The sequence below is a fragment of the Chiloscyllium punctatum genome, chromosome 25 (assembly GCF_047496795.1).
Source record: "Chiloscyllium punctatum isolate Juve2018m chromosome 25, sChiPun1.3, whole genome shotgun sequence".
Taxonomy (NCBI): domain Eukaryota; kingdom Metazoa; phylum Chordata; class Chondrichthyes; order Orectolobiformes; family Hemiscylliidae; genus Chiloscyllium; species Chiloscyllium punctatum.
The window spans coordinates 38,534,508-38,548,645 of NC_092763.1; the positions used below are offsets into that span (position 1 = coordinate 38,534,508).

Here is a 14,138-nt window from a genome sequence, read left to right on the forward strand (position 1 = left end):
CCACAGGTAGATAGGATAGTGTAGAAGGTGTGTAGTATGCTTTCCTTTATTGGTCAGACCATTGAGTATAGGAGTTGGAAGGTCGTGTTGCATCTGTACAGAACGTTGGTTAACCACTGTTGGACTATTGCGTGCAATTCTGGTCTCCTTCTTATCGGAAAGATGTTGTGAAACTTGAAATAGTTCAGAAAAGATTTACAAGGACGATGCCAGGGTTCTAGGATTTCAGCTATAGGGAGAGGCTGAATAGGTTGGGACTATTTTCCCTGCAGCATCGGAGGCTGAGTGGTGACCTTATAGCGATTTATAAAATCAAGAGGGGCATGGATAGAATAAATAGACAAAGTCTTTTACCTGGGATGGGGGAGTCCACTACTAGAGGACATAGGTTTAGGTGAGAGGGAAATGATATAAAAGGGACCTCAGGGCAACTTTTTCACACTGAGGGTATTATGTGTAAGGAAGTGGTCGAGGCTGGTACAATTGTAACATTTAAAGGCATCTGGATGGGTAGATGAATAGGAATGGTTTAGAAGGATATGGGTCAAGTGCTGGCAAATGGGACTAGATTAGGTTGGGATAACTGGTTGGCATGGACGAGTTGGACCAATGGGTCTGTTTCTGTGCTGTGCATCTCTATGTCTCTGTGACATTCAAATGGATGGACTGAGTTCTTTCAGGCTTCCCCAAATAGTAATCACCTAACATGACACATAACTGAAGAGAAAGAAACCAGCTTGCAAAGAATAGCAATTAATGACTTAACCTTGGATAGATTATTTAGCAGGTCAGTTCATGTAGTGCATTGTTGTGAATTATTTAACAGACAATACAAATAGACAATAGGTGCAGGAGTAGGCCATTCTGCCCTTCAAGCCTGCACTACCATTCAATATGATCATGACTGATCATTCTTAATCAGTATCCTGTTCCTGCCTTATCTCCGTAACCCTTGATTCCACTATCCTTCAGAGCTCTATCCAACTCTTTCTTAAATAAATCCAGAGACTTGGCCTCCACTGCCCTCTGGGGCAGAGCATTCCACACAGCCACCACTCCCTGGGTGAAGAAGTTTCTCCTCATCTCTGTTCTAAATGGTCTATCCCGTATTTTTAAGCTGTGTCCTCTGGTTCGGCACTCACCCGTCAGCGGAAACATGTTTCCTGCCTCCAGAGTGTCCAATCCTTTAATAATCGTATATGTCTCAATCAGATCCCCTCTCAGTCTTCTAAACTCAAGGGTATACAAGCCCAGTCGCTCCAGTCTTTCAGCGTAAGGTAGTCCCGCCATTCCAGGAATTGACCTCGTGAACCTACGCTGCACTCCCTCAATAGCCAGAATGTCTTTCTTCAAATTTGGAGACCAGAACTGCACACAGTACTCCAGGTGTGGTCTCACCAGGGCCCTGTACAGCTGCAGAAGAACATCTTTGCTTCTATACTCAATCCCTCTTGTTATGAAGGCCAGCATGCTATTAGCCTTCTTCACCAACTGCTGTACCTGCATGCTTACCTTCATTGACTGGTGTTCAAGAACGCCCAGATCTCTTTGTACTGCCCCTTCACCTAAATTGATTCCATTTAGGTAGTAATCTGCCTTCCTGTTCTTGCCACCAAAGTGGATAACCAAACATTTATCCACATTAAACTGCATCTGCCATGCATCTGACCACTCACCTAACCTGTCCAGGTCACCCTGTAATCTCCTAACATCCTCCTTACATTTCACCCTGCCATCCAGCTTAGTATCATCAGCAAATTTGCTAATGTTATTACTAATACCATCTTCTATATCATTAATATATATTACAAAAAGCTGTGATCCCAGCACTGATCCCTGCGGTACCCCACTGGTCACCGCCTGCCATTCTGAAATGGAGCCGTTTATCACTACGTTTTGTTTCCTGTTAGCCAACCAACTTTCAATCCAAGTGAGTACTTTGCCCTCAATACCATGTGCCCTAATTTTGCTCACTAACCTCCTATTTGGGACTTTATCAAAAGCTTTCTGAAAGTCCAGGTACACTACATCTACTGGATCTCCCTCGTCCATCTTCAGAGTTACATCCTCAAAAAATTCCAGAAGATTAGTCAAGCATGATTTCCCCTTCATAAATCCATGCTGACTCTGAGCTATCCTATTACTACTATCCAGATGTTTCGTAATTTCATCCTTTATAATAGACTCCAGCATCTTTCCCACCACTGATGTCAGACTAACTGGTGTATAATGTCCTGCCTTCTCTCTCCCACCTTTCTTAAAAAGTGGTACAACATTAGCCACCCTCCAATCTGCAGTAACTGATCCCGAATCTATCGAACTCTGGAAAATAATCACCAACGCATGCACGATTTCTTGAGCCACCTCCTTCAGTACCCTGGGATGTAGACCATCAGGCCCTGGGGACTTATCAACCTTCAGACCTAACAGTCTCTCCAATACCAATTCCTGGCAAACATAAATTCCCTTAAGTTCAGGTCCTTCGGCCACTGTTACCTCAGGGAGATTACTTGTGTCTTCCCCAGTGAACATAGCTCTGAAGTACCAATTCAATTCTTCTGCCATTTCTTTGTTCCCTGTAATATATTCCCCTGTTTCTGTCTTCAAGGACCCAATTTTAGTCTTAACCACTTTTTTGCCTTTCACATACCTAAAAAAGCTTTTACTATCCTCCTTTATATTTTTAGCCAGTTTACCTTCGTATCTCATTTTTTCTCTGCATATTTCCTTCTTAGTAATCCTCTGTTGTTCTTTAAAACCTTCCCAGTCCTCTGTTTTCCCACTTATCTTTGCTATGTTATACTTTTTCTCTTTTAACTTTATATGTTTCTTAACTTCCCTTGTCAGCCACGGCCCACCCATGCCTCCTCCTAGGATCTTTCTTCCTTTTTGGAATGAACTGATCCTGCATCTACTGCATTATACACAGAAATATCTGCCATTGTTCCTCCACTGTCATCCCTGCTAAGGTATTGCACCATTGAACTTTGGCCAGCTCCTCCCTCATAGCTCCATAGTTCCCTTTATTCAACAGAAATATTGTCACTTCTGATTGTACCCTCTCTCTCTCAAATTGCAGATTGAAGCTTATTGTATTATGGTCACTACTTCCCAATGGCTCCTTCACTTCGAGGTCCCTGATCAATTCTGGTTCGTTGCACAATACCAGATCCAGAATTGCCTTCTCCCTGGTTGGCTCCAGCACCAGCTGTTCTAAGAATCCATCTCAGAGGCACTCCACAAAGTCTCTTTCTAGAGGTCCAATACCATCCTGATTCTCCCAGCCTACCTGCATGTTGAAATCCCCCATAACAACTGTAATAACATCTTTGCGACAGGCCAATTTCAGCTCCTGATTCAACTTCATCCGACATCGAAACTACTGTTTGGGGGCCTGTAGATAACACCCAAGAGGGTCTTTTTACCCTTAGAATTTCTCAGCTGTATCCAGACTGACTCTACATCCCCTGCGCAAGGGACTGAATATCATCCCTTACCAATGTGGAATTATAAGCTTCTGAGCTGTCTTTGCTATGCCTAAGGCAAGATAGTCCTGGATCCTTGCTACCAAGGATGATTGCTACCAAGGCAGGAAATCTACCCTTCACTGTAATAATTCCTTTTGGGATATAAATGGACACTAGATTCTAGCTGCAATACTTTCTTTCTTAGTGACATTTTTTGTCCTTTCAATTATTGCAGTGTCTGATAATGTGTTAATGTTTGCCATTATAACAGACTTGCTTGCTGAAAATGTAATTATATTACCTCATATTAAAATTTTTAGTTTGCACATGTAACTTCCCGAATGCAAAATCCTTTGTTAAATACATTGATACAATTGACCTTTATGCTCAAACTGTAAGTAATTAATTGGACTACATTTATTAAGGAATCCACACATCATGGTAACTTAGATTTATCAATGTGATGAAGAGAAACCTGAGGAAAAAATTCCATGACACGTAAAGACCTTTTATTTTAGTCATTTCAGGTTGGTAGCTATACTATAGGAGTTATATTATAGCTAGCTTTCTCACAAGGCAAACTGTTCCAGTGCATTTCTTAAGGAATCTGCATATCACAAGAACACAGATTGTACTGATATGATGAAGAGAAACCTGAGGAAAAACATCCATGGTACTTAAAGGCATTTTATTTTAGTCATTTCAGGCTGGTAGATATATTATATGAGTTATGATATAACTAGATTTCCCACTAGCTAAGCTGTTCCAGTGCATCTATAATCCTAGCATCTATCTTACAGTGTGAAAAATTGCTCAGGTATTTTCTACCTACAAATAAGAGGATAAACTCAAACAAAAAACACCTTATCAGTCAATTTCCAATCACCAGCAGAGTTTGTGAAAATAGGAACAAGCTTATTCAAACCTTTAAACTGGTAAATCTGTCAAATAAATTATGATGATTGGTTCCATAACTCCAGATATGCCTTTCATCTGTATGCATCACCTAACTCATATCTGCTGATCTCAATCTTGACAATTTCAATTGAGCCGACATCCACAACCTTTTGGAGGACAGAAATCCAAATTCCTGTCAGTTTTGTCCAAAGAAAGCTTCCTGATTTTGCTCCTTAATGACGAACCCTAATTCAAATGTGGTTGTTGCTTTTAGAATGTCGGAATAGAATTTGAACATTAGAAACATTGTGTAACAATTAGAGCCAGGCCAATTAGGAGTGAAATTACGAAGTACTTCTTACACACACAGTATACTTGGAACTCACCTTGTTCACAATGAACTACATAAGTTAAAAATTAGCTGCAGCATATCACACCTGTAAACACGTGATAACTTTGAAGTTTTAATTATTAACTACTTATTTGTACTGGATGAAATTGCAAATTCTGACAATTGTCCCTTGATTCTGTGTCTTAAACGTTTAAACATTTAATTTTAATTATATAGAGATGTATATGGTTGTCTTATTACATAGTGACAGCATCTCTGTCTCTGAACCTAAGATAATCAAGGAAGGTGCACTCATAATGTTGACACAGAAGTTGAGTTTTAACTTGTAAAACCTTCCAATAGATACTCATGGCTGGTTGTAAGAGCAGGAGAGATTCCTGGTGAGCCACGTGATTGAACCATATATCTTGAAATGCATGTTGGCACAACAACTTGCTTTCCTAGAGGGTCAGTTGGCTCAGTTGTCTGGATGATCGGTGTGGATCAGATTGGTGCCAGCAGAATGAATTTGATCCCTGTTCTGCCTGGGATGGACTCAGGGCCTCTTTCCATGTCCTAGCTGCGTGTGACTGCGTGTATTGGATCTGTCTTCAGGTACAGAACTGAACTACAAAAAGAAATGTATGCATTGTAGTTTAAGAATCACAAGGTAAATTATGTCTTTTTTTTGTCATCTGTCTCTAATAAAAAAATGACTTATGAGGCAGTAATTTGATGCCATATGCCTTCAAGTCCTACATCAGTAACGTTTCTGTTAAATTTTAGCCTACATCATTTTGCCTTTACCTCACTCATCGTGTCTGCAGAGTAATAAGAAAATTAAACAAAGTCAAAGAACGCCACTTAAAAATAACTGTTCTGTAGGTCCACTGATTTTAAAATAGTAATTCAGAGTCAGGATTTTGCCTATTTTCATAAACAGATAAAACTTCATTTATGATGTTATTAAAACTGTTTGATCGAATTTCTTTTTGTGTAACTCACTGCCAGGTATCTTTTTTCACATGTAATTAACTACCAGATGTCTATTGCTTTATATGCACCTAACCACCAGCTGTTATCCTTTACATAATTTACTACTAAACTTTATGTTATCATTTTTGTTCTTTTAAAGAGTCACTTCTATGTTATGAAATGAATAAACTATCCTGATTAGATGCAACATTGTGGATACACAATATAACCTTAACAGAAACTAAGAACACAATGACTTTGACCTTGATGCTAAGATATGAAAATGATAAAAAAATGTAGAATCAATTATTCCAAAAGGAAACAAGATTTGTAAAGATTACATGATGCAATTCCAACACCTGAACACAATACAATATTTTATCTACAGTAACAAACAATCAAACTCAAAATATGAGACTAATAATGAAAAAAAGTTAAGTTGTTCTAATGACTCTTCTCCAGGGACAAGATGTAGAAAGTGAATGTAAGGATTATTTACTGATGATAAGATCAAGCTCAATTGCAATCCGCTGATAGTTGAATGGCCTGTTAGCACACAATCTGACCTCATACATGAAGAATAGAGAAAAAAGAAAGCTGATAAAAATAATGAACAATCAAGCAAGAAGAAAGGGGTTTAAAAAGACTAACATTTATGTAATATATTTTCACATTCCAGTAGCTGAAGGCCCAAACCTGTAATTATTACAACTTGTGTGAAACAGTTGATTGTAACCTATCAATTGAAGACTCAGAGTTCGTGGCACAATGGTAGTGTCCAAACCTCTGGGCTAGAAGATCTAGGTTCAAGCCCAGTCTGCTATTAGATGTCTGGGTATGTTGATTAACAAATATGTTTTTTAATTTACTAAAGTGCATCAAAGCAGACAGTAAGAACAGACTCTATCCAATGCAGAATTTTAGAATTATACATAAAATTCAATGTTGGTTTTAAATAATGAATACTTTTTAAGTGGTTGAACATTATCATCTGAATCAGCATTTTGGCCTTCAGTCTTAGATTTATCCCTTATCTGGGGAGCCAGGAAATTCCTGTACGGTTAGTCTATGCTTCTACCTTCTTTGATATGGTATTATCATGAATAAGAAGGCATAACTATCTGATGAGTATTAACAGCCTAAAGCAGGAATTTGAAAAATATAGTTTCATGCAAAGAGTTAATAGATTTTGAAACATAGCTAAGGTGGCCCAGTAAATTAAAGACCTGGACTAATGCTATACAGATTAAATTCAATTAATTGATTAAAAATATCCTTCTTGCTAACAACTTGGATTGTTCCAAAACTGAGATCAGTTAAGCAGTAGATTGATAGAGACATACTGAGCCCACCATTCTTTATGCTCATGTTCCAAACTCATCTATCACCATTTCTGGTATATCCTACTCCACAGACAGGGCAGATGCATCTAAGGTGTGGCACAATAGTGTACATTTGTTAGGAAGTTGCTCTGTGAAGATTCAACATTAACTCCTGATTCCATGAAATTTTAAGGCACCAAGTCAAACATGGATAAAGAAACCTTTTAATTGCCACCTATTGTGAAACGCGATGCTGAGCAGATGATCCAGCTATCTCAGCCTCACTATGATGGCACCAGGATTACAAATGAGAATCTGCTGATTTGATTCATTCCATGTGATATCGAGAAATGGCTAAAGGCAGTGGACATAGCAAAGGGTGTGGGCCTTGATAACATCACAGCTGTAATAATGAAACTTGTGTTCCAGAACAAATCATACTCTTAGCCAACTTATTCAAAGTAATTTACAATGTTGGTAACTAAGCAATAATATGGAACTAGTCATACTGTTAGCCAGCCTGTTCAAAGATATTTACGATGTTAGCAACTAAACAGCAATATGGAAAAATGCCCAGGGAATACCCTGTTTACAAAAAGCAAGTTAAATTCAATAGGACTAATTGTTTCCTTAACAAGTTTCTTTATCAAAGATGCTAAATGGTAGGAGAGGAGAAGTATATGTCAACGGGATATGCTTATAACAGAAAATTGATCAGCTCTGCTGAGACTAAAGCCATGCAAATAAGCATTGTGTGTGATTTTGTGTGTGTGTGTGTGCGTGTGTGTGTGTGTGTGTGTGGTGTAGCTGGTGGGATGATCTAAAGGGAGGACAGAATTCATGTCTGAAGTTGTTCAACTCAATAATGAGATATGAAGGTTGTAAAATGCCTAAGCAGAAAATGAATGGCAGAAAATTAGGATTGTCAGTGGAGCTTGCACTGTGCCGCATTTATGTGATTTGGAATCTTCGTTAATTTATATGGCTCCATACTTTGCGGAAAGGAAGAATAAGGACATACTCCACACCTATTTCACCTCAACAAATTTGGTGACAGCCATTCAATAATTTATTTCGCAGGGCAATTCCATGACTATATGAGTCTGCCTGATTTAAAATTTAATCAAAGCCAGGTTATTAACTGTTAGCAGTGTTAGTGGGTTCATCGTCCTTGGCAAGGTCTCTAGCATCAGAGTCAACTTGTCAACAGTTGGTTCTCTCCTATTAATATTTGATTTCCACTTGAATTTCTGTTTCTGCAAAATACCCTGAAGAGTACCAAGATGAAAAGCTTTAACAAAATGTAATTTTTCAGCTCTACTCTAGTCTGTCTTATAGTTTAATTACACTATAATGTGAGCACAAACCGATTCTCTTCGTATATACAGTATACCTAGTAAATGGGAGAGTTTTCTTGTAGACTAGTACATGTTGATTTATTCATTTCTTCTTCTTCTATGTTTAGATTTTAAAAATGTCTCTGAATAGAAAGAAATCTGCTGCTTTTGCTTACAATCTTCTGCTTGTCATTTTTAAAATTGCTCTAATAGTATTTTGTACTCCTGCAAAGTGTTAAGAACATTGTAACCACCGTGTGCAATCATTGCTCAGAATTTGTGTTAACTACTAATGACTTGCATACGACTCGAGACAATATCGTGATCTTGTTTTTTTTGTAATTGAGAGGACATATAATCTTGATCTTTTAAAATGCTCTGAAGAATGGTTAACTTGGATGTATTCAAATTTTTAAATTGGACTGAGTGTGCAGTTAGAGGATATGTTGAAAATCAATTATGCTTAACTCAGCTTTCAGATTGGACTACTTTTTGTCCAGAGGTGCTATACGAACGGATTTTTTTTGGGGGGGGGGCGGTGAGTCCAAGATGATCAAATACCAAATACTAATTTGGCCAATTAAATATTTTATCTTAATTAGAATACAATTATCCAACCCACTAGGTTTCTTTAATTTAACAATAGATTGATTGTGAAAGCAAGACTTACTTGGAAACGATGTACAGTTAACTAAACAATTTGAAAATTTTCAGGCCTGAAAAAGGAGCTGAGCTCCTAAAGCTTGCAATCTCAAATAAACCTGTTGGACCATAACCTGGTGTTGTTTGATTTTTGACTTTGAAATACAAAAGTATAAAAATCAATCTTTCTCATACCCCAACATATGCGCTTCCTTTCACTTCAGGAAAGAAAAGGGGGAGAAAACTGATTTCCTTTATGCATAGATTCATTTTGTGAAATGCTGGTTAGTTCTTGAAGCCAAAAAAAAAGATGTGGATTATTCAAATAGTTAGCAGTCTGGCATTCAGACACATAGAAAGAGGTGTCACCAAACACAAGAACTTATCTCTGGGATGTTTGCAAAAACTAAGTTCCCTAGGAAGCACAGGATCAACGATTCTTCTGGTTACTCTTCAACAAGACAACTCAATTTCGCACTGGATTCACTTTTATTTTTACAGTAACAGGAAAGTTAAGGTTGCTAATCACCAAATACCATAAGTAATATATAGCTAATGCAGAAACTGAAATATGAAATTTTAACCCAGGGAAGTGCTCTTTATTTAGCAAGATATGACTACCAAGAAATATATGAGGTAAAAACAATGACTGCAGATGCTGGAAACCAGATTCTGGATTAGTGGTGCTGGAAGAGCACAGCAGTTCAGGCAGCATCCAAGTAGCTTCGAAAGATGCTGCCTGAATTGCTGTGCTCTTCCAGCACCACTAATCCAGTACCAAGAAATATATTACAGTCTTTCATTGTCCTTTCATTGATCTCTAAACAAAATCCAGATATCCTTCAAATTCAAGTTCACAAAACATATTTAATATGAAATCATTACAAGAGTGGAGAAAAAAAGATTGGATTGAGGGAAAAAAGCTTTAAAACTTAATATGTTTATATTTCACATATTTAAAATATTCAACAATAAAAATCCCGAGAAATGAAGCTCTACAATGCTAAAGTAGTTAATTGACTGTAGTCAACAAACCTATTGTTAGAAAAATTCTGATGGCTAGTCTAGTCTTAATTAGATATGCAAACCTGAAATAGCTTCACAAAAAGCAGGCTCCTTACGTCAGTGGAGAGCAGCTTTAACTTTCTGTGGCGAATATCTACTGCACAAATTCATTTTTACGCCGTTCTACGTAGCTCACTGTTCAACTGGACAGACACTTTTTTTCAGAAAGATAACAGCATGATGTCTCTGTGACATCAAGTTTTGGATTTCCATGTTGAATCACATATTTATATTTGCCATTATTTGCTGAAACATTTACGCATCATTGAGATTTTGGTGAGAGGAGGGTGGGGGAGTGTAGGAACGATATTTTGCGCAATTGTTGTGATCATGGATTGAGGCACTGATTTTAATAGATTTAATACTTCCACTGAAACAACGTAAAAATTTCCATCCCAAAAATGCCCTTGATCATTGGCTAATAATATCTGCAAATACAAGCCTCTGTTCTGACCTGATCCTCTGTCGAAACCTGGTTAAATACGGTGTAGCAGTGACTCACAGCAGCCTCTCTGACTCTCGGGTAAAGATGGTGCGAATGAATGGGTCGCTTCAAGCTGAAGGTGCGCGCTCGCGTGTGCAGGCGCGCGCCCACGGGAACCAGCAGGTGAGCGAGGGCGCGCGTAGGCTGTCTTACAAAGTGGAGCTGGGAAAGGGCGTGGCTGATAGCATTGGCTGAGTCTCAGAGATGGAGCAGCGTACGGAGAGGTAGTGCTGAATCTGCTTGAATATATGAGCCGGCAGAAGCAGGAAAGGAAGGAGCAGGAAAACAGGGGACTGCATACCCAGGGAACAAAGGCAAAGGCAAAGAGCAGTCCGCTGGGGTATATACTGTCATCGATCTGAGACTTTTTTTTAAAGACTTTAATATATTTGATTGAGGTTTTTTTTAAAAGAGATTTTTCACTGAAAAGAGTTATCGAAAGGAATACAAAGCCATGAAGAGCGAGAAAAAGCCAACGCGGAAATGGCAGAAGCTGCCAGGGAGAAACACGTTCTGTTGCGATGGTAGGATCATGATGGCTCGACAGAAAGGAGTTTTTTACCTTACCGTCTTTCTCATCGTGGGAACCAGCGCGTTGTTTTTCGGCTTTGAGTGAGTAGCAATGACAAGAATGTAGAATTGTGTTTTGAGACAGATGCGAGGACTGTAAGGACCTGGACTTGTAAAACTGGCGAAAATCACATCTAAACAGAAAATCCTTGTGTTTGAGGGGCCATAAAGCTTTCGCGGCGCAGCTTGGATTTCTATTTAACACCCTTTTCTTTTGGCGTACAGCTTGCAACTGATTTTCATGAATTTTAAATCGTGGTGTGTGGAATTGAAACATCCTCTGTCCACTACTTTTGTTAGCCACCTGCCAAATCTTAGCTTTTTGAATGCAAGTCGCGATGTTTTGTAGAGGGGGGAAAAATCTCGCTATTATTTGTTTCAAGTTTGTGAGCTAATTATTCTCCATAAAATCTCACTTGTGAGCGCAGTGACCTTGACAACTATGGTGTCTTTTTTTAAACGTTTGGATCCTTTTTAGATTCTGCAGTTGTAATCATTTTGCAAATTGTTATTTTGGTCAACGAAATACACTGCTTCAAAGGTGACAGTTCCTGTGGATTGGGAATGGAGCCCAGCAGGACATCTCGAGTAAATGTCATCGTGGTGACGTTCGCGGTGAAATGATGCGTTTTAATTTGATTTCCTTCATGCTGTTGTATCTGGCTAATGTGAGCAAGCTAGCCTGCCGAATAATTGCATTTGCAGCGTTCAATTTAAGGTAGTTATCTTGGTTGGAATACTTTGTTTTAAAAAAAATTCCTCATCTTTTGTTCCCTTTAGTTTTTAAGATATTTTAAAAGTTTCAGAACTACTGTGGTAGCATGAACGATGGTGCCCTGACAAGTCCTCAATTTATTTTCCGCGTTTTATTCTAGTGAATCTCTAGGTAAAAAGTGGCTACCTTATTATTCCTGGCTGTAGAATAAGGAGTATTAGCCAGGTTTCTCTTTGGCTGCAGAGCAGTTTGTGGGAACTGTGTGCTGGGCTACCCTTGTCCTCCATTGACAAAGCAGGTATTTTTGTGTCATCTTGAAGATTTTGCCTTTTAATGCATTAGATGCTTGTTTATTCATTCAGAGGCTCACTGAAGATGTTACCTAGTATGGTGACGAAACGTCTGAAAGCGAACCTTCCAGCTCAGCGAGCAAACCTACATCCATGCTTGTTTATGTTTGGGGACTGTCTATTTTCTGCAAATCTACGTCTCTTTTTTAGGAAGGGGAGAAGGGTATAGACTTTAAAAAATGCTTGTGAATTCAGAAAATGCAATAGGGCCTTAGGTTGAACTAAATTACCAGATAGTTGTGTATGTAAATGCAAGTTATAAATTTCTTGCCTTTAGGTGTTTACTTAATTTCACAGCATTTGACTGTTTTCTAAACAGAAATCTTTGTATTGTAGGACACTAGAATTGCTTATTATAATGTTAACTGTTTTCAACAAATATATTACAAAATGTGTTCCAAACATTTTGACTTAAACTGTACTAACTTCAACTGATCTTAACAACATGTTCCATTTTCAGCTGACTCAACAGAATTGTATCAATCTTAGTATTGACAATAGACAACCATGTCAGGCATCTGGCCTGAGGGCACAATATTTATAATTGAAAATGACAGTGCTGTAGAGACACTCTTCTTCATGTGTTGTGCTTCATGTTTTTGAGGGTCATCAGTGCAGTTTTAATACATGGAATAGCCATTGTGATTAGAAATGCCTTGCCCTTTCATAGTATATTCAGCTTTTCAACCCTGATCTGCAATTCACTATGATCATGTCTCCTCTATTTGTTTTTAATTCCTATACCTTTTTTTTTGATGCCTTGCCTAACAAGATTCCATCATCTGCCTTCAAAAATATTAAATTACCCTATCTACATCACCTTCAGAGGTAGAGTTTCCAAGTTGTGCAATGTCCAAAACTTCTCAACTAATTCTTTCTAAATGGACTCACCAGAAATACAGCATGGTGTACAGTTTTTGGGGTGGTGTTAGTTCTTCTTTCTGTAGTCTCCATGTAGTCCCTTTGGTATTGCTATTCAGATTAATGTTGGTTAAGCTAATTTCCATTGGTATGTTTCCTTAAATACGCTTGTTTGTATCCGTAAACTGCACTTTAACAGGACATTGGTTAGGCCACTGTTGGAATATTGCATGCAATTCTGGTCTCCTTCCTACCAGAAAGATGTTGTGAAACTTGAAAGGGTTTAGAAAAGATTGACAAGGATATTGCCAGGGTTGGAGGATTTCAGCTATCGGGAGAGACTGAACAGGCTGGGGCTATTTTCCCTGGAGGCTGAGGGGTGACCTTTATAGAGGTTTACAAAACTGAGAGGCATGGATAGGGTAAATAGACAAAGTCGTTTCCCTGGGGTTGGGGAGTCCAGAACCAGAGGGCATAGGTTTAGGGTGAAAGGGGAAAGATATAAAAGAGACCTACGGGGCAACTTTTCAACATAGATGTTGGTATGTGTATGGAATGAGCTGCCAGAGGAAATGGTGGAGGCTGGTACAATTGCAACAATTAAGAGGCATTTGGGCGGGTATAGGAATAGGAAGGGTTTGGAGGGATATGGGCCGGGTGTTGGCAGGTGGGACTAGATTGGGTTGGCATGGATGGGTTGGACCGAAGGGTCTGTTTCCATGCTGTACATCTCTGACTCTATGACTCTAAGTTTGAAGTAACATTGTGACTGTTGATTAGTGTTTGATTCAGAAAGCTACATAGAATTGAGGCTGTATGTATAGGTAAAATAAACACAGGTTTGGTGTTCCACCTCTTTTAAGTTGTCTTGGAATGTTAATGAGACAGCTTGTGTATTTTGGAGCTCAAAAATTGTCCCAGAGCACAACTTCAAATTCTGTATTCAATGTTAACATTCTTCTTTACAATAAAAGTGCCAGATCCTGTCCTCCAACCTCTGTCTTCTGTGTTAGTCTCTGTTTTCTTATGTGGGGATCAAAAAGTGTGTTTCTGGAAAAGCATAGCCAGTCAGGCAGCATCTCAGGAGCAGGAGAGTTGACATTTTGAGCAAAAGCTCTTCAT

General features: G+C 38.6%; 2 protein-coding genes across 3 annotated transcripts in view; one reads left to right on the forward strand and one right to left on the reverse strand.

Annotated features, from left to right (window-relative positions):
* Window positions 1–10,562, reverse strand: part of LOC140495865 (U3 small nucleolar RNA-associated protein 14 homolog A) — a 70,957-nt gene extending 60,395 nt beyond the window's left edge. Inside the window, exon 1 of one of the 2 annotated variants that reach the window (XM_072595070.1) lies at window positions 10,491–10,562. The gene's annotated coding sequence lies outside the window, so the exon portion shown is untranslated. The remainder of the gene's footprint in view (window positions 1–10,490) is intronic. The other variant, XM_072595069.1, reaches the window with a different exon arrangement.
* A 155-nt stretch (window positions 10,563–10,717) lies between these two features.
* zdhhc9 (zDHHC palmitoyltransferase 9) overlaps window positions 10,718–14,138 on the forward strand; it is a 115,261-nt gene continuing 111,840 nt past the window's right edge. Inside the window, exon 1 of the mRNA XM_072595071.1 lies at window positions 10,718–11,132. Coding sequence (XP_072451172.1) covers window positions 10,975–11,132 — 158 coding nt within the window. The 5' untranslated portion in view covers window positions 10,718–10,974. The remainder of the gene's footprint in view (window positions 11,133–14,138) is intronic.